At 39.1% G+C, this 20752-nt stretch overlaps 1 protein-coding gene across 1 annotated transcript in view; it reads left to right on the top strand.

The window, feature by feature from the left end:
• Positions 1–20752, top strand: part of MSRB3 (methionine sulfoxide reductase B3) — an 84136-nt gene that overhangs the window by 32774 nt on the left and 30610 nt on the right. The window contains 3 exon segments of the mRNA XM_027741477.2: positions 974–1082; positions 2858–2935; positions 12900–12928. Of these exon segments, the coding sequence (XP_027597278.2) occupies positions 974–1082; positions 2858–2935; positions 12900–12928 (216 nt within the window).

Below are 20752 nucleotides of genomic sequence, written 5' to 3'. Positions count from 1 at the left end.
TTTATGAGTGTATACATGTTACTAGCAAAAAATATTTTTGTCAGCAGTGTTTATTTCTAATTGTACCATATTTTAATTAGTGTCATAATTACAGTGCTTTTTCCCTGCTGTATTTTGTCAGCTAATTTTTGCCAATGATTATCTAAGTTACCTGAATATTTGGCAATTTCTGCTACTACTTTGGGAGTTTTTATTCCCAGAAGCAACCTAATTTTTTTTTCTTTCCTGATGTGAATTTTTGCACTATACTAATGTGTTCTTTTACAGTAATCTTTTTTTACTCCTTGGATTTTCTGTGTGAACTAAGCAAAGCAAAAGTTGAGATTTTCAAAGGAGAGTAATTTCAATAGCAACCTTAAATTTTACAACACGTTCATTGTTGAACCTTGTACAGCTTTGTGCATAAAGAAATTACTTGCTCCTCAGTGCTTCAACAGTGAAAAAATAAAATGGCTACTGTCATAAAGAATGATGATGCAACTAGAAGTTAAATCAACCTTATTGTAATTCTGCAGATTTAGAATTGCTAGCTACTTTTAAGGGTAATGAAATTGCTAGTTGTTGTGGCTAAACATCATATGCCCATTACCATAAGTCTCCAATATAGATGTCTTGTAAAGAATGTTTCAGCTGTAGCTGGGTATTTTGCAGATTTTTTTTTTTAATGGTCGGAAAAATGGTACTTTCTTGTGAATGATTGTGTGTGCAACAGTTTAGTGTATAACACATCGAAGGGCTTTGGCTGTAGCACGTTGTCACTGCTCCAGTGGAATCACCTGGCTCTCTATAAAAATTCTTTTTTAAACTTGAAGAAATAATCAGCTGCGGTACAGCTGAGCTATTTTTTGTGCAATAGGGACCAGTCTGGTCATTGACAAGTGAATGCAGAAGCTATGCTGTGGCTGTCTGCCAAAGCAATTATTCAGGATTTAAGCTAAAAAGGCTCCTTCTTCCATATCCTCTCCCTTTGCAGGGTCATGTAGGGATAAAAAGGACTGTAAGGTGGTCTTTTCCCAGGAGGAGCTGAGGAAGCGGCTGACACCCTTGCAGTACCATGTCACTCAGGAGAAAGGGACTGAAAGGTAAGGTAGGACGAAAGAAACTCAGATCTCAAAACACAGGCATATTTCTTTTCCACCTCTCCTCTTACTGCAGTTTCCTCACTTTCCCCACCAAGTTTTGTTGGTTTTTCTTTTCCCCAGGATTTCTGCACTTGTTTACTAACCCCTACAAATTAACACTACTGCAAAGACAAGCATCTGCAACATGGGGGCCAGGGCCAAAGGTCTTGTGTGACTTTTAATGAACACTGCATGTCTTATAAAGTCACCAGGCTTATGTTTAGAGTCTGGTTTTAGTTTACTACAAAACGTGTGGAAGTAATAGTGGTTTAGGTACACTTTTTTTGGAAGACATCGTGGTAAGCAGAACCACGAGGGAAATGGCCCCGTGCCAAGAGGCTGGAGTTTTGAAGGTGGCCATTGTAAGTATAGACGTTTTGGCTGCAGAAAGAAGGTAGCATAATTTAGTTCTTTTCCACCCCACTCCAATTTCTTTTTGAAGCACATGTGGAGAAGGTATTTATTGGCTCATTTGTGGTTGGAATGTAAAAAATTTTCAATAACTGCCCTCACATGGCTTTAGTTGCTGGAAGCCAGCCTCAAGTCCTGGAGGGAAAAAAAGACTCGCTTCCAAGAGTGTTTTTAGTGAATAAAGTCTCTCTCTCAGCTGATTCCAGCACGAAAGTAACTTGCCAAAGCCCAGCCATTTTTTGTTGTCTAATTTATACCACTGAGCTTGGCCTAAGGCCCTGGCTTTACCTCTGCTCCAAATGTACTAATGATGTAACTGCTTGTTTTCATTCATGAGTTGAAAGGGCTCCCTGCTGCACGTGCGGTCCCAGTTAATAGGCAAACCTTTTCCTGACAGCGCTGAATTTGGTGGCTGAATGTGCCAGGGGAGACTGGCAAGGATGGTCCAGCCCCTCTCCGCTCCAGCCCCTTCGGTCCTCCAGCAGCCCTGGCGGGGCAGGGAGATGGTGGCCTCTGCTGGGAGGCCTGCCTTCCCCCCCCGGCCCTCCGCGCTCTTGTGTACGGGACCAACAACGTGATTTAATGCACACAAACAATTGGAGATTAGGTCATTCTTAAAAATCCTGTTTATAAAAAAAATTGGACCTCATAAAAACAGTGAAAGGATAATAAAAACAAGCTGCTGAGCACATAGGCTTTTTGTTGGGCTAGCACAGCTGATTCGTATTAGGTGAATGACCTCCTAGCCTTTTAGATTGTTAACTTAGAAAAATATTCCCTTAAAGCTGGAATATTGCTTTTCAACTGAAAATATAAGGCACACACAGCTTGAAATCATGCACCAATTATTTCATTTTCAGCTACAATGCCTCTACTGCCCAAGCAGCCAGTGGCAGCCTGACCCAGCACCTCACACCTCGCTCCGCTGTGGCCACCGAGCCTACCACACTGCCCAGACACTGGCCCAGGCACGTGTGGCAGGTTGAGCTACATGCTAAACAATCAATGTTTACAAAAATTTGACAGTTCACTTGCCAAATAGGGGAAGACTCCAGTTTTACGCCTTTTTGTTGGTGTTGTAGTTCTGGCCTTTGAACTGTGGGACAATTTGCTTCCTTTTGCATGATGTGTAACACCTGAGGCACACTAACAAGGACATTCCCCTTTTCCTGTGTCTGCTTTATTTGCTGCCTTTAATAAAAACCAACTTCCAACTTTGAAATTGTGGGTTTTTTCTATAATGTTTTCTAAAGACTTAGATACTTTGATAATTAAAAAAAACCCCCCGAATTCCTTTATTTAATTTTAAAATGTTGTTTTTCCAGTGCCTTTGAGGGGGAGTACACACACCATAAAGCTCAAGGAATATACAAATGTGTTGTTTGTGGGACTCCTTTATTCAAGTGAGTATGCTAAATATAGTTTTGAGATGTCTGTCTCTTAGGTTATGTGTAATCTTGTGTATATTCCATACATAATTGTATAAGGTCATTTTATAGGCTCACAGAATGGGGAAGCCATTCAGCCTGTTAAGGGATACATGAGAAGCAATGTAAATAATAGTTCTATAGTAAAATTAATCTCATAATAAAGATAAAAAATTATGATAAATAAGACAGTAAGATAACATTCAGGTAAAACAGGAAATATGACAGAAAAATAAGTAGTAATTGTTTAAATATTTTTTTCTATATGCAGCTATGCCAAATAATTGCAACACAGTCTTCCACTGCCTTGACAGATACTGAAGTTTGGCTGTTATCATTACTTACAGGTAGCTTTAAGAGCTACTGGGTGGTGATGCTCGATCCACGCTACAGCATTTTATCTGATAATGGAGAAAAAAGTAGATGCTTTTTTTTCTTTAGAATTCAAGCAGTTAAGAAAACAAAACCTGGGAAAATTGCATTACTTACTATATTTCCATCCATCCCAAATAGCACACATGGAGAGCTGATTTAGGAATTGGAGCAAGGATTAAGAAAGAAATACTAACTTTTTTGTCTTGCATGAAAAATACACTTTAGAAGTGTTCTGGCAATTATAGCTGTAAATTTAATGCTAGAAGCAGTGCTGATTGAATTCTCTTGATCACTGCATTGTTCTGCAGAGATGCAGTTGTTGTTTATGTGTTTTTTCTTATTTCTAGCTGCTTGTGTTCATTCTGATGAATTTAATTTTTTTTCTTGCTTTTTTTCCCCCTCTGTTCACACTGACTCTGTCCCTCTCACTTGAAGAGGTACCTTTACAAGAGCATGAAGCAGGATGGTCAGGACAGTGCTAATAATATAGAAAATTGGGCCAGTAATAGGTTACAAAGGAAAATACAATTGATGTAGCTCTAGAATCACCAGATGTGATAGTGATAGTTGTTCGCAAGAGAGTATCTGTAAAATGAAAGAAGTGCTTAATCTCTGTGATGTTTGATTCCTCTGTTGGGAAGATTACCTGCAGAACCTTGAGTAAGAATGTGAATCTTTTGAGTTGAAAAACTGATGGTTACAAACACAGCCAAGGCAATAGTCTCATGTCATGTGTTACCGTGGTGCTTAGCTTGGGAATGCAAAGTGGGGATCCAAAGTCTCCGTAGCCTGGTTTTCTACACGGCAATTTAGACATTCTCCTGTTGTAACAGCCAAATCTTTGTGGGGGAGATCCTGGCTCTGTCAAAGTTGATTCATATTTGGTAAATGGAGCCAGGATCTCACCTTCTACCTTCAAGACTGACTTCCTTTCTATCATTTAATGGAGAAAGAATCATAGAATCATAGAATCAGCTGGGTTGGAAGGGACCTCTGAGATCATCAAGTCCAACTCTTGATCCACTACCGCTGCGGTTGCTAGACCATGGCACATTGCCCATTTAAAATGAAAGTAGTTTTTTTGGTGGTATGGGGGGGTTTTTTTAGTGGTTTTTTTTTGTTTGTTTTGTAATGTCCAGATAGTCATCTGAAACTTGCCTTTACATTTGTTTCTCATTGGCTGTCCATTAATTTTTTTTTCTTTATGTCCTTGTAATCTGTAAATATATATATTTGGACTATAGACCTGTCAGTTTAACTAGGAAAGAGACCGGAGCTTCAGCAGTAATATTAACAAACTTCAACTTTTAACATTTCTGATTTACGTTGTTTCATTACCATGTGACACACAAGGTCAGGGAACACATGAATTTTACACTACAGATGAAAGACTTATTTTTTGGTAGGTCTTTAAAACAGAACTCTGTCTCTATCATAGGAAAGATAAAAGAAACAACTAGGAATTTGACATCTCTTCATCTACCTACTCATACTAGTGTTATGAGAAACCTCCCAAGCTTTATGGAGGACATGCTTTAACTTTTTCCACAATCAAAGGTGCGTCACACAGAAAATCCATAATCATGCCATTGAATCTAATTATTCTATCTCTCAACTTTCACGCCAGACAGTCTCCTACATCGCAGTACAGCTGCCCTAAAGAAAGCAATAAATGAGAGAGACAATAAACTAATCTCAAAGACCTCCTTTTCTGCAAACCAGCCCTTATGTAGTTTTGTGTTACACTTACTCCAATCTAGCTGTAGGCCTATGTTAAAAGGACCCCTGCTGCCCCCGCCTTTCTCTAGGGTGTTTTTTCATGGCTTCCTCTTCACTGGACCTCACATGGTGTGGCTGGAGCATGTCTTGGTGCAGAACATTGATCTGACAGAAAACTAATAAGCCAAAGAAAAAGCCCTCATCCTTATCAGCCATACCTGCTCATGTTAATTTTTTGTGAGCCACATTTATCATGGATGGACAGCCTCTGCCACAAGGTTGTGTTTTTCTGTATCAGTTCATAGAGGGCCACCTATGCCACCCAAATCCTCAGTGTTTTCTAAGGGCCAAGTGTATTTGCAAAATTGCACCTACTTTAATTTTTCAAAGCATTTTCTTGTACACTGTGCAAAAATACCATTCTGTCCATAGCCATGGTTAGAATGGACCTGAGTGAAATCCATGACTCATGCTATATTGCCATAGGAGAGAAGCTTTCCATATTTAACAAACCATGGTCACATCCTTTACCATATGCAGGACTGTGAGAAAGATGTGGTATAGATGGGAACTGGGAAGCCTGGGAGAATGATTTCCTTTTAAAAAAAGAAATATTATTGTTCTGTCAGTTTCCAATTTTTAGGGCCAAGGACTGAATTGCCAAGTCTTCATAAATCACCCACTGCTGCCTTTATTGCTTCCTGGAAGGAATTCTTCGTAATGGTGTTGGCTCTTCTGAACATGTGCTAGGAGACATAGCAGCAGGCTTATCCATGCTACATTTTCATTTGATTTTTGTTGAGCTGTGTCAGGTCTTCTCAACATCTCTCAGACATCCATCCAATCATGAGAAAGTGAAAACATGGGTGGGTAATATAATTGTACCATTAACATTGTGCCACTAACACTGTACCACTCCTGCCTTCACAACACAAGGGAGGATTTCAGTCACTAGGCTAGAGCTCTACAAGGAATTTCCTTGCCCCAGTGCTGAGTGCTTAATTAATGGTCTTTAATCTTTCTTAATGATCTTTATATCATTTGAGCATGCCAAATGACAAATCAGCACTGGCTATCTGGCCAGGAGAGCCCATATGAAATCATCACTGTAGCACCTCTATTAAGATCTAATAGCTTCATCTGTCCTGACTGACTCTTAGCTTCCTTAAAAACTTTGTCAAAACCAGCAGCTTCTATCTAATAACATTTGTTTGAAGTAACTTGGTTTTCACCAGTTTAGGAATCGGAATTGTTTAGGCTGGAAAAGACCTTTAAGGATCACTGAGTCCAACTGTTAACCCAGCAGTGCCAAGTCCACCACTAAATCATGTTTCTAAGTGCCCTATCTACATGTCTTTTAAATATCTTGAGGGATGGTGACTCATCCATTTCCCTGGGCAGTCTGTTCCAGTGCTTGGCAACCCCTTCCATAAAGAAATTTTACTAATGTCCAATCTAAACCTCCCCTAGTGCAACTTGAAGCCATTTCAATCTGTCACTTGTTACCTAGGAGAAGAGATCAACACCCACCTGGCTGCACCCTTCTTTCAGGTAGTTGTACAGAGTGATAAGGTCTCCCTTGAGCCTCCTTTTCTCCAGGCTAAACACCCCCATCTCCCCATCAGACTTGTACTCCAGATCCTTCACCAGCTTCATTGCTCTTCTCTGGACAGGCTCCAGCACCTCAATGTCCTTCTTTTAGTGAGGGGCTCAAAACTGAACACAGGAGGTGCAGCCTTACCAGTGCCGAGTACTGGGGATGATTGCCTGTATAGATAATTTCCACTGATTCTACCAGGAGTTTCATTGCTATTTTTAGTGTAAAATTTCAGTGGATTCTTTGTATACTTTTAAGTCTGATATGTTATTTCCCTTGTTTGAAATTCACACTGTTTAGTAATGACTGTTCATCAGTCACCCTGCTTGGGAGAACTAATTTTCAGCTGGTCTTCACCTACCTTATGCTTGACTATGTGTATGTGTGTACCTCAAGTAAAATCAGGTAGGGTGGATTGCTATGGATTATGACTACAGAAGCTGTAGATTTCTATATTTATTTGTTTATAGCTCTCACATTTTAAATAAACTCTGGACAGAACTCACCCAGAGACTACTCATCACCATCCCTGGAGGTATTTAGACGACAATGTAGATGTGGCGCTTAGAAACACAGATTAGTGGTGGACCTCGCAGCACTAGGTTAATGGTTGGGCTTGATGATCTTAATGATATTTTCCAACCTAAATAATTCTGTGATGTTAAAATGCTCTCTTTGAATTTGGCTTTTCATCAATATGCAGAAGAGAAATTGTCACAGCATCCATCAACAGTGAATCAAACTTTTCTTCTTTAAGCAGGCTTCCTAAGGAAGTAAGACATACAGCATTATTCTGACTCCGTGTCAGTCCTTTCCTAGTAATAAAATTGTATAATTTAATGTACTTGCCAATTTCAGCCAAATTTGGCAGGGAAGTAGTTATTAAACCTCAAAGATATTAAGTTCTTAAAGAGATAAGAAAATCAGGAAAGAGATCACATTCAAGCCCTCTCTGAGGGGAGACCTGAACAAGAGTTCAACTATATTATTAGATTATAGCATATAATATTATTGTAAATAATATGTATTACTGTGTTATAACAGAGAATCCACGTGAGGGTGGAACATAGAGAGGCATTAGGAATGTCCAGCTCTGGGAAGTACCTGTGAGTAGTTCTGCTGCCTGAGACACCACAGGCTCTGTCCTCTGGCTACAACGCAGCAGCAAGCCCAGCTTTGCTCCTTCTGCTGCCCAAGAAGCTACACAGTTCTTAAAGCTCAAGGACTTCTCAAATTCCCAGTCTCAGAAATTCCTAGAAAGTTACATTAGGTATTAATTTTTACATTGTAATACTGCTGTGGGGTTTTTTTTTCTGGAAGTTTGACTTTTTATTTGGAAGTTGGACCCATGAGTAAGATCAGTGACTGCTTCCAAGTAATGGTTTATGATTTCAGAAGGGCTGTGTCCATACTTGTAAATAAAATTGACAAAAGCCTCTTCTCTGCTCTAAAGGCAAGTGGCAAGTGGCTTGTGTTTTTAGCCTGGATTGCTCTCCTCTGAGACAGTGTCCTGGTTCATCCTGCTTGTGGGGAATGGTCCCTGGCTTGAGCCTTCTCTGCAGTTTGCCTAGGTCCTGCCTAGGAGAGGCTACTTGTGAGCATGATATGGGCCAACACAGTGTCCAGGGACATGCTCACAACTGAGCATTTCTGCCCTGGCCTTCTTTAGCTTGCTGTAGTCAGGAACACTGATATTCCAACTTGCTATTTTCTGTACCATTGGAGACAAACATAGAAGAGAGAGGAATGATTGTATTCTGCTCACACATCAGTTAGCTTAGATTGCATCAGGAGCCTGCTAAATCATTGTCTCTTCAGCAAACTGCCCAGGCCAATATGGAATGATGTTCTTTGAAAATGAAGATTTACCAAAGCTGCATCTATCATCTTTATGACTGTGACAGACCTTTATTCTATCAAAATTCTTTCCATAGGGAAGTAGTATAATGAATGTCTCCTCCTACCAATGTTGTGTGTAGCATCCTTACAGGAAAGCCTTGCAAAGGCACACACAACCTGCTTTAAAACTGCTAATGCAAAGGTATAAAAAAGCCGAGAGGAATAAATTACTCCTTCCATGGTAAAGCAAAAGGATTAGAACTGCAGAGTACTTTCTGAGAGAATTGCAGGACTTTCAAAGGCTGTTCTCCACATTCCTTCAGGAAAACCTATATAAACCTGTTAAATACTTCATCATGAAGGGTAAAAGAAAAGGCAGTTGTAACGCAACAGCAGAGGTTCTGCAGTAAGTCCTTTTCCTCTCTTCTTGCCAAAGGCCTGCTTCCCTGGCAAGCAGCAGATCTGCATTAGCTTCAGCTGTGGGGTGTGTGGTCACACTGTGCCACAATGTGGCACTGAACAACTGCAGTTCAGTCATACTTAAGAAGGCAGTAGTTTAAAATTCACACTATAGGAACACGTGGTGATTATCATTACTCCATTTCTCTCTCAGTATCTAACAGTCTGAGCATCTGATACATGATGCCTTTTAAAAGGAGCAGGTTGAAACCCTGCACCTCTTTGCAGTACAGATAAAATGACCATCATATATTTTATTGTTTGTGTTTGGCTTAATTATTTCTGGGATCTTTAAAAGTATTGCAACATCTTGTCCTTAGCTAAACCTTTCCAGTAGCTCACTATTTCCTTGCATACGGTATGTTGGTGGTTGAGCCTACTTTGCATTTGTATTGCCATGTGTTGTATTTGAGCCATATCACAATTGGAAATACTCTTTATAAATACACTGTGTAAATACCCTCTTGATCTCTTTATGCATATAGACTCATTTTCAAAGACATTTATGAATGATTGCCCGACTTTCAGAGTACTGCTATAAGGCAGAAGTAGAGAAAATACTCTGTTCATCGGGGGGATTTTCCCCTCTTCTTGTCATAAATGATAGAAGGCAATTTGTACAGCCAGGACCTGGCACTGTAAGGTACATCTGGTCTGGCAGGATGCTTAGGTTGGATATCAGAGTATGTACTGTGATAACAAACACTTAGGAGTTTTTGCCTTCTAGTTATTGTAGTTTTAAAAGTATAAAGGAGCCAGATTGAATATTTTTGTGTGTAGAAGAACATTGCTTTGGAATGTACTTTCAGTATTTAATCTTATCCTATTAAATGGCTATATTTTAGTTGCACATTTTTAACACCTACATGCAAGTAGTTTCTGATACCTTTGTCTAATGTACTGTCAAGAAGATGATGTAAATACTGGAAGATCTAAGGAAAAAGTGCTGCTTCCATTGAAATTGCTGGAAGCTTTGTCATTCCTTCAAGGAGCCAAGATGACTTTGTGTTCTTGCAGAGTGCTTCTCTCACATCTGCTACTTACGCCAAAGACACTTTATTATTTTCCTCATTTTTTTCTGTGCCTTTCTAAGATCTCTAACAGTTTCTGTAATACTCTCTCCTAAATTTTGCATTGTTTTCCCAAGGGGAAACGATAACCATAACATAGGTGACCCTCCTGCTCTCAATGGCTCCTAGTTCTACCTCCCATGTTGTGTTTTCTTCCATAGCTATTCTGCTGTTGCCAGACAATGTTCTATTCATTTAGCACCCCCATAACAGTTTTCTGGTTTGTTGTCCAGTAATTTATGACTCTTTGGAGCTTTGGTACTCATTACAGTGCCCAGTGACCCTTGTGACCCTCCTCCACATGTACTCTCTGCCACCTTGGCCCCTGGGCCAGTTTGTCGATGCCGCAAATTGCAGTGCCTATGTCCATACCAAGCCATGCAGCTGAGAAACAAGAGCTTTGTTTGACCAACTAATAGCAAGTATCTAGAATTTAGGCAGCGAGAAGTCAATCGTACAGATAAACAGAAGCTGAGAGTAAGATTCATAAGTTGTGTCTGACTATGTAGGTAGTAAGGTGTTGCTGATACCGTGATGAGCAAAAGAGAATGGTGTAGGTAGGTATACAGCAGCTTGAGGAAAATATTGTGAATAAAACACTGACTGAGCTTTCCTTGGAACTCAGTGAAATTCTCCCCAGGTTACCACTTTTCGCAGAGTGAGAACTTCATCCTGCTGGGTGTAAATACTGCCACAGTCTGAGAGTAGGTATAGGACCGAGACAGCAACAAGGATCACAACACAAGGTTGAAGATCAAAGCTATCTCCCTTTAGTGAGGGTGAACACAGGTTTATATAGGGTTCAGGTAGAAGGTGCTAGAAAACTGGGTGGTGTGTGGGATAGACAGCCAGGGGAACAAATGAGAGAAAGAACTTGGCAGAAGAGGGAGGAACTTGGGAGGAGCTGGGGAAAACCAAGGACCAATGGGAGCTCACTCCGCACTGCAGCATATTCCAGGCAATCAGAGGGAGGAGCAGGGAAGCAGGGAGCAAACAACTCAGGGCAAGCCTGGACATGTCCAAGCAATACATATAAACGGGGTGTTATATTAACAGTTTTTAAACCACATTAAAAACTTCAAAAGTCCATGCAATAAATTCTTCTTAATTGTTGTATATTTGTCTCCACGCCTTGAATCTTTCCCAGTCCAAATCTGTGTCCTCCACAAAATACCACCTGAATTACGCTGCCAAACTGAGCATGGGCTGCTGCATGGGTAGTTAGTGGTGGTGGTATTTGTGAAGGCACGTCACCAACATACTTTCTTTGTGCTTTTGGTGGTACTTTATAAGTACCAAGTAGGAAGATATGCTATGTTTTTTTCCTTTCATCTTTTCATCTCCTGAGAATTATATTTAAGACATAAAATACTGTGAGCACTGGAGGAAGGTGGCGAATGAAAAGGATGGGAAAAGAGAGTTGTTTCCTTTCTGGTGACTTTAACTAATAGTGTGAACTTGTTCATTTTTTAAATTATGACTGATTTGATATTCTTTTCCTGTAGCATAGATCTTGACATGGAATTACAATGCCGGTTATATAAAATATATAGAGTATGTGTAAAACACATCTACATGTACCTGCATGTGCAAACACATAAAATAAAAGAAGAAAATAAATCTGCAATTAGTTTTTGAGCTTTGGTCATTTGTTTCTGAAACAAGAAGGACTGTAACTTCCTAAAATAAATCCCCTCCTTGATGCAATGTAAAAGGATCCAACCTTGTACTTCCTCCTTAGAATATCTGGGGAAATGCATTTTGCTGCCAATGTAACATGCTTTAACAGGTCTCCTGCTGGGCAGATCTTGTGTCCCGCTGTGACAGCCATGACCATGTGTACAACTGATTGTTACTGGGCGATATAAATCTGATTGGAACATGCCCGTTAATTGGTTTGAGAGCTCAATATAGACAATGCTGTCTTGTAGCAGATTGTGTAGATAGACCTAGTCATAGGGTTAATTCTGCTTGACAGCACATCAGCCGCATCTTGAGTAATTACCCAACTTAAGTTTTCCCACAGTTGAATTGAGATCTTCAAAGACTTCTACATTTAAAAGTATTATTAACCGATATCTGAAACATGATGTTCCCACAAGGGCTAATTTTTTCTTCCTTTTATTAAATATACAGGTTATAGGGTTCATTTGCTAAGTGCTAAACCCTTAGAAGAAAACACTACTTATTAGCGAGAGAAAAATCTGCAATGCATGACCAAAGCTAATGGTGCATAATGCACACTTCATTGTCTTTTTGCAAAGACTTTAAAACAAGTTAAAATTTAGGTCTGGCTCCCTTCCTCTTTCCCTCTCTCCCACCCCCCACTTTCCACTTTTAAGAAAATCAAACCACTTACTCCTATGAGCAGAGTGAGTAAATTGAAGACACACACAAACAAAAACCTCCTAGGATGTTGTACAATTAAGTACAGATCATTGAATACAATACATATGACATTAATGAAACGATATCTGCTTCAAAAATAAATTGGAAACATTCATGAATAAATTAAATCCTCTTAATGACTTTTAAAAAATGAAAATGAATGAAAACTATTTATTTCATACCAACGACTGTATGCTATGATTCACAGTATATAATTTAATCCTGTTTTAAATTTTTATTTTATTTTCTTCATTTTGTGATTTGACTTTTATAGTATCTTTTTTGTAACTCTACATTGTAGAAAACAGCAAAACATTAAAGATAATATTAATTTTTTTGTTTCAAATGCCTTTGAATGCATTTAATGTTAATATACAGGTTTAGTTACTGGTCTTGTTAAAAATTATGTTTGCTGGGGGAATCAGTCTGACAAATGGCTTTTATGGCATAAAGCAGTTCTTGTAACTTATGATCTTTTTATTTTCTTTTGTAGGTCAGAAACAAAGTTTGACTCCAATTCAGGTATGTTTAGATTTACAGTGTTTTACTGAATGTACACTATTCAGGTTAATCTCAAAAGAATAGTTTATCAGTTCAAGTTCAGTTTAGCTTTAAACAAACTGGGGTAGGTCAGTCTTAAAAAGGATCTTCATTTCTCACTCTCTGAAAACAGCATTATTACTGTGAAACATTTACTTTCATTCCTTTCATCAGTTGCTGTCTCTTTACATTTTCCCAAAAGATGATCAGGAAGATGTATCTTGCGACAGGCTTAAATTGATCCAGAAGAATTATAATACAAATAAATGATAATACAGACTAAAGCAAATGGAGGATTGAAGTGAAGTTTGAGAATGATCACTGCTATAGAGGAGAATGTTTTTCTTCCTGGTGGACAAAGACATTTCATGGGAATTTGAAGTCAGTGCAGTCTATCTGTCAGGAAACAGGTGATTTGTCATCAAATTTTCATGACAGATGCATGTACACAATACATGCCAGACCAGTCTGTAGAGCGCAGTTGAGGAGATTTACCAAAAGGCAGTCTCTCTCAAGCTGACTTTTTGAAGAATAGTAATGTGTTGTAGGGATTGGGAGAGAAGTGAAGGTCAGTCTAACAGGTTAATGTGTATCTAGTAAGACAAAAAACACAGGACAGCAAACAGGGGAACAGTTGTGAGAAAAAACCAGAAATCTAAATACCAGACTTATTTATTCAGTTAACTATTCCTGGGTGTTTTTATGGAGTTAAACAATAATAAATTAAGAATAGGCTGTTGTCCTTAAACTAGCTGAAATGTCCATTGCCTGAAAAGGTCATTCAAAATACATTTTTTGTTAGGATGAAAAAAGTCTGTTTTAAACAGGAAACCTGATATTATTATGGCTGTTTTGTTTTTAGACTAATGTTATCTTCTATATGGTTTGCTTAAATGCAGTGATTATAATTGCTTATGATCTTACGAATCTAACAATATATATTAATCAGAGTGTTTATGCAATAGCATATTTCCTTTTATCCAAGTTATACCGTGATTTGAGTTTGAAATGTGAAGCATTACGTTGCTTTTTCTTTCCATGTTAGATTTTATCTTTGGAACTATAGGGGAGTGAAATCTACAGCAGGAAGCATTTAAATGGCCAATTCCTACATCTTGTATACTTGAGTCATCTTGACTCTATTATGATTTTAGTCTGTGAGTTTGAGGTTACCTGCTTTAAATACTGCTTGAATGAACTCTATGCTAAGATTGCTTCTTGGATCATGACAAAACATGGAGGGATTACATGGAGGATAGCTTCACACATTGTCCATCATTACCCCCTTTACTTTAGTACAGTCACCAAAACTAGGGAGTGGAACAGAATGTCACATCTCTCTTTTCTGTTGAGTGGAAAATGCTCTCTGCAGAGCTTCAATTTGCCTGGTGGATTAAGCTACAATTTTCTGACACTCTTTTTTGAAGCAGTTCTCCTGTTAGGTGCACTATTCTGCTTGCCACTCCCCTTGGCAGTGAAGGCAGGGGTATGGTGTTTCCCAGGAAGCTCAGCGTAGTGATACAAGTTTGGCACTATTGCAGCTATGGTGAGTGCCTGCTCAGTACGTGTCACCAGGTCTCTCTGCTCCAGAGCTCCTGGTCCCATTTTATTCTTTGCCCCAAATGCTGTAGTTGGAACTGAGAATTGCTGAGGTTTAACGCCTCAGTCTCATCAGTGCTGCATCTTTTGGCACAGGTTTCAGCTAACAACCAAGGGGAGATGTTAAAAAATAGTAGAAAAAACAGATCAAGCACATAATTAAAATGGCATTTTAAGAAAAAAGAAATCACAGAAATTATATAACCTCAATGTGCATTTCATGACCAGCAATATCAAGGCTGATAAAGCCCTTATCTTTGTGAGAAGTACAGCAGCCTTCCCTTTATAGGGACAGCACTCAGTTCTTCCACTGAGAAGCTATTTGTGATAGTCAGATGGAGTTTCTCTTTTGTTCCCAATATGTAAGAGCAGAGGAGAAGTGGAGATACTGAGGTCAACTCAACATGTATCAGCCAAATAAAACAGCACTTGTTTTGTTTCCCCACCAAAGAGTTTGCTATTACTTTCCACAAGCAGACAATAAGCCCAGACCTCCTGCTGCCTCTGGTTGAACAAGAGGGTGTAGGCAGGGAGAGGAAGGATGCGTTGCTGATGGCATTCTCGTAAAAAACATCTTTCTTTCAGATGGGAGGTGCAGTGCCCCATGTAGCACCATGTTCTGTATTACACAGGCTTTTGAAGAGTGTAAATGTAGCATTGGTTTTAAAAGGGCTGTTGCCATTTGACACCAATGACTCTGTATTTATACAACCTTGAGTTCCTTGGAGACAACTTAAGGTATTTTCCCATCCCTCATTTCATTTTGAATTCCCTAGACTGTCATTCCTGAGTAAAGCAATGATCCCGCAAACTGGAACAAACATGCTTTGTTCTCATTTATCTTATGTTACTCAAAATGGTTCAAGTGTTGAACATGAGAATGAGGTTATTTTATTCTAGAATGCATTTTTTTTTCCCAAGGAGCTGTTCTGCAACTGTTGCATGCTCTAAATTAATGCTAATGTTAATTCCAGTTAACTTGCAAGTCTAGATGTGCCTTTGTTAAGCAGTTATCAATGCTTATTATACTTGTCTTTCCTAGAAATATTTGTGAAGCATTGAAGAATTATAAGAAGTCTTTCTGAAGCAAGTACAAAGTCAGAAATACAGCTTTTAAAGTGCCCAGTAGGCTCACTGCAAATGTAACCCTGGAAATGTTGTTCAACACTGAAATATTAGGCAAACATTGTCAAAAGAAGATTAATTTGAACTTGAGCATTAAGTTAAAAGAAGGCTGTAAAATTCCTACAGTGATGATCAGGATTTATCATACAAATAGCTATAACATCTGTAGGGGACACACATTCTTCATATCATGACTAACAGTTCCATCTGACAAACTTCTTTTTCTCTGCTGATTCTTTAAGTCTATAGCTCACAGAATTTCTGTCTCAGAGACCATGGGGTTAGCTTCACGCTGTTAGAAGATCTTATGAAATGAAACAATTTTGCTTTCCTGTCATAATATGATGAATTTCACTGGTACTTAAAATAGATTTTTTTCTAACAAAGTACTTGGAAGTGAAAAAGGTTGTAGGAAAAATATTTTTTTCCTTAAAATTTGCTAGGGAACAAATTAAACCACAAAAAAAGCACAGCTGAAACAATTTTGTTCTAATTATTAGTATTTTGTTTGTGTCTAAAATGCTTATTGTGCTATGTGCTTGGTTAGAAAATTTTGGAATTTAAGAATGTAAGAATTATATTGGAATAATTATTGGGATTCATTTGATGAATAATGAATAGGTTTTGGTTTTTTTTTTAATTTAGAGGAAAATAGGTCTTCATGTTGCTGTTCCATGACAGGAAGAATTTGTAGGTCTCAAAAGCTGTTGGTGAACACTGTCAATCCCACTTTAGTAATAGCAAAAATAATCATAGAAAATGCAGTCAACTGTGTCAGCATGGCCCCTGGTCACCAGGGAATGGTAATGGTGAATTTCCTACTGCCTACTGAGAGGGCTGGAGTTTTCTTGGGCGGTCTCCTGTAATATTTTCTGTATCCTGCATGTCACTGTGAAGGTGAGATGTGATATTCAAGTGATAGTGTTGGCAGTGAAATCATGAAGTGTAAAAAAAATCAGCTTTGTTCTGTGTTAAAAAGAAAGGGAAAACTCACGGACAATATACGAGGACTCCAGTGGAGTCTTTTTTGTATGTGTGTCACTCAGACCATGGAATGTCGGAAGTCAGAGAGTGCAGGGTGCGATAAAGGGACAGCTGGGGAAGCACCACACTGTAGAAACATATCTGTGCACTGAAGAAAGAGGAGTGCCCAAGGATACACAGTGTCTTCAGCTGTGTTCATCATTTGCTTTGCCAACTTCCCGCTTCTCTCACAAAAAGAGATGTATCTCCAAAACCTGTTCTTCTTTCTTCCTGCTTCTACATAACAAATGAAATGTAGAGATAATGTATGTGAATTTATATCACTGTTTGTGTCAATACTTTGGAAACATTCCAATTAGTATCGGGAATTAAGCTATAATAGCTGCCCGTGCAGCTAGAGGCTGTCCTGAGGGACAGCTACACACCAGCTTTTGTTGGATTCCTACTGCCCCAGCAGTCAAATACAAAGCAAGTCAAGGAGCCCCTGACAGTTCCTGGAATTTCCTTCGCCTGCCTTGTCTGGACTCACAGTGTCAGCCAGTGACTCTGCAGGTCATTTCTCCTCTCCACATTGTATTTTCCACCAGAATGAGTGTATGCTATGTCTCAGCACTGCACAATGCTGCCAGCCCTCCATCCTCATCAAAGTTCCCATCCTTTCCTTTCTCAATTCTTGTATTTACTGGTATCTTTCCTTTCATGTGGCTCCTACAATGTACTAATTTGCAAGGCTACGTGATTCAGCACAGGTGCTAGAGAACAGTTGAAGAAAATTGTAAGGTTGCGAGTGGTCAGATGTTTTCCTCTCACAAATTCCTTTTGGCTACACTTCCAGATGTTCAGCAATAGGCTTTCCAAACTCTATCAACCCTGATTTCCCCTAGCCTGTCATCAGTCCCATTGTATGAACTTTTCGCCCGAGTAAGAGAGAAACGAAAACCAAAAGGCATCTTGAAAGTATCTTTCACTGACCCTTGCTACTAGGGAAGCGCAAAAGAAACTTAGCTTGCCTGAAAACTTAGGTTGCTGAAGCAGCAAGGTACTTGGTAATATCATCCATTGATCTAAATACAAATCTAAATACAGATTAAGAAATCAATTTCTAAATTTATTGATATCAGCTTCTTCACCTAGGCTGTGATAGAGCAGTTCCTAATTTCTTTTGAGAAAGGCTAAGTAGTTTCAGGAACAGGGAAGAGAAGTGACATTTGGTGTTCTTAACACAACCACGTTGACAAGTTCAACGGTCATGCTACTGATTAAAAAATATTAAAAGATCACTTACAGAATCTGTAACAGGGAAAAGTGGAAAAATAAGCTAAGATACTGAAGAACAGGAATGCTCCAGAGCTTTTTGGATGAGGCAAATGACCTCTCCAGGTTCTCCTTCAACTATGAGGAATAATTTCCTTCTCTCTTGCTACCACCAGCACACGGACTCTTGGAAAGGTCCAGGAGCTGGCACAGAGAGATTGTGGGAGGCAGTTACTGCAAAAACAGAACAGCAGCTCAGATTATCTTGTCATTACTTGTCAGTGCTATTTTGTTCTTGGCATTAACAACTCTTCAAGTGGATTGTTGGGGATGCAATGGCTGGAGCATATGGCCTGTCGTATTTGTTCAGGTGCAAGCTGAACCACCTGATGAATGTTTTCAGGGCCAAACTGTGATGTGGCTTGGAGTTTTAGGTTTTTAGGTGGCTGGGGCATCTCACTGGTACATCCCAGTGCCACTGTGGCACGAAGCACCACTTGTCAGCATGTGGTAGGAACTGTGCATTAGAGGGCCTTGCTCATGGAACCAGAATGAGCAAATCAACAAATACGATTTTCTATTTTTGTCATATAGTCATTGCTGCTTCTTTCTTGCCTTGCTCTGAGGATCTTGGTGAGAAGGATTTTACAATGTGTTTAAATTAGTCCTGTAATGAAAATATTTATATTTAGGTTTTCCATTTTATTACCATTAACATAAGCAAATTCATCAGACTTATTTAGGAAAAAATTTTACCTTTCTAACTGCTGAAGACAGTATTTTCTATCTTTTTTCACTGTAAATAGCTAAAAAAGGCTGTCTTTAAGAAACAATTTGCAAAAGTAGTCTGAGAAGACATGAATAATATATAAAACATGGTTTTATTCATGGAATTGGAAACTGTGGGACTGAGTTAAATTAAACTCTACAGCAGATTGGCTGAGGATTTTTTAATAGTTTTAAGTATAGCTGCTTCAGATAGGTTTGGTCTATTGGGGAGCTAGTCTGTTGTTAATCAGCAAATTGCTCTTTCCAGTTAGCAACACTGAGCAGCATGTCCATTGCCTTTCTAATTTGGGTTTTTTTGCAAAATCCTTTGCAAGGATTTTCAGAGGAAGAGCTGTCTCCTGCTATTGAGCACGTCCAAGACCTAGAGCAGTGGAAACAAAACCACATGTAAGATACTTGACATAGTAGTGCCTGGAGAATGTTAAATGTTCTGATCAATTCCCATTCATTGAATCAGTTTGAATCTTACAAAATTCTGAGCAGTCTGATCACTTCTGCAGACCATGAGAGTTAAAGATGCTCTAGACTTGTTGTGGATCAGTTTTATGGTGCTTTTCATTATGATGGAAATACTATTGATTTTGAAGGGAAAAGGATGTGAAATCAGATAGTGCCCTGAAAAGATCCTAATATGTTTGTTAAAATAGACTGTATTTGGTACAATGCAAGGCATTCTCAAGACAAATTGTTTTTTCCTCCTTAAAAAATACTCTTTTTAAGCTCTATCTCCCTTCAAATATGCCTGTATTCACTCTGAATCAGTAAATTCCTTGCTTATTCTAGAAATGCATGTTGAATCTCCACTGCACCCTTCAGTAAAATTAAGAAAAAGTTCTTAAGTACTTCCACTCCCTTTTCATTCATTCAATTGAAGTACTTCAATTGAAGTACTCAATTGAAAATTATTCTTGTTCTCTTTTTTGGTGACAAATAAAAATTTTCATCTTTTATTTGGCTGACAAAAAGCAAGCTGAGGAGGTTGGGTTGTGGCACATTCTTTATTTGTGTAGTGACTAAGGCTGTGCTGGGAAATCAAATGCTAACTCACTAGTTCCTAAACCCTTTTTTGGGTAGATCACTACATCAGTTGTCCTATGAAAAGGACATCCCTTGTTTCTCATAGCACTTTTTTATTCTGCCTTCTTGAAAACAGACAAGGTCAAAGGAGGAGGGAGCAGAGTGCAAGGTGGCAAGGTTAGTAGCCTCTGTGAGGTACTAAAATTCAGTTCCTACTTGGCTTCTTGTGGAGGAGGGAAGTTCTTCTGTTCATGTGATGCCCTATTAAATCAGAGGAAGATGATGAAAAACATGGCTTGTCAGCTGAGGGGTGGTCCCACTTTTCCATCCAGAGAGTCTAGCAGCTCCTTCATGTTCACTTTCCAGTTTCACAGTAAAACCAAATCAAACCAAACCAAACATAAACAAACTAAATCTAACCTAACCTAACACAAATCCTTGGGTTTGGCTGAGGGAGAAGAATTCCTTAGGATGCTTTCCTTCAGCCACCCTGGCTTCCCTTCCCACTCTGGAAAGAGTCCACACCTTCAATAAGGACAGCAACACCTTAAGACAGTAATAACATCACACTTGTGACAATCTGGAGGTGCTTGGCACTGCCGTGACCTGAACTGAGCTCCAAAGTAAAGCCACTGGGACAAACACCACACTGCCAGTCTCATCAGCTTCTGGGACAAAGGAGGGGGCAAGACTGTGACATTCAGCGGGTGCCCCACTGCAGCCCCCATACACTGTGTGTCAGATGCCTCTTTGGACTTCGACAGCTTATCTATGGGACAGGCTGCAGCCATACACTAGGCAAAGAGGATGACTGAGGTGTGCCTTGATGAATTTAACAGGACAGGATGGTTATGATCAATGTGTCCACTCTTCTTCTCATTATCTTCTCATTAAGAAAAAGTGCATTTTCATGTTTTGGTTCTAGGCAATGTCTTATTAAGGACAGTATCTTTTGTGGCTGTGTGCATGTTGTTTAAAATAACACATCTGTTTTGATTAGCATGGTTTGTAGGGTTATGAATTTGAATAAGAAAGAGG

This window comes from Pipra filicauda, unplaced genomic scaffold (genome assembly GCF_003945595.2).
Source record: "Pipra filicauda isolate LSUMZ 115617 unplaced genomic scaffold, ASM394559v2 scaffold93_size3172892_pilon, whole genome shotgun sequence".
Classification (NCBI taxonomy): Eukaryota; Metazoa; Chordata; class Aves; order Passeriformes; family Pipridae; genus Pipra; species Pipra filicauda.
This window is presented reverse-complemented; position numbering and strand designations above follow the sequence as displayed.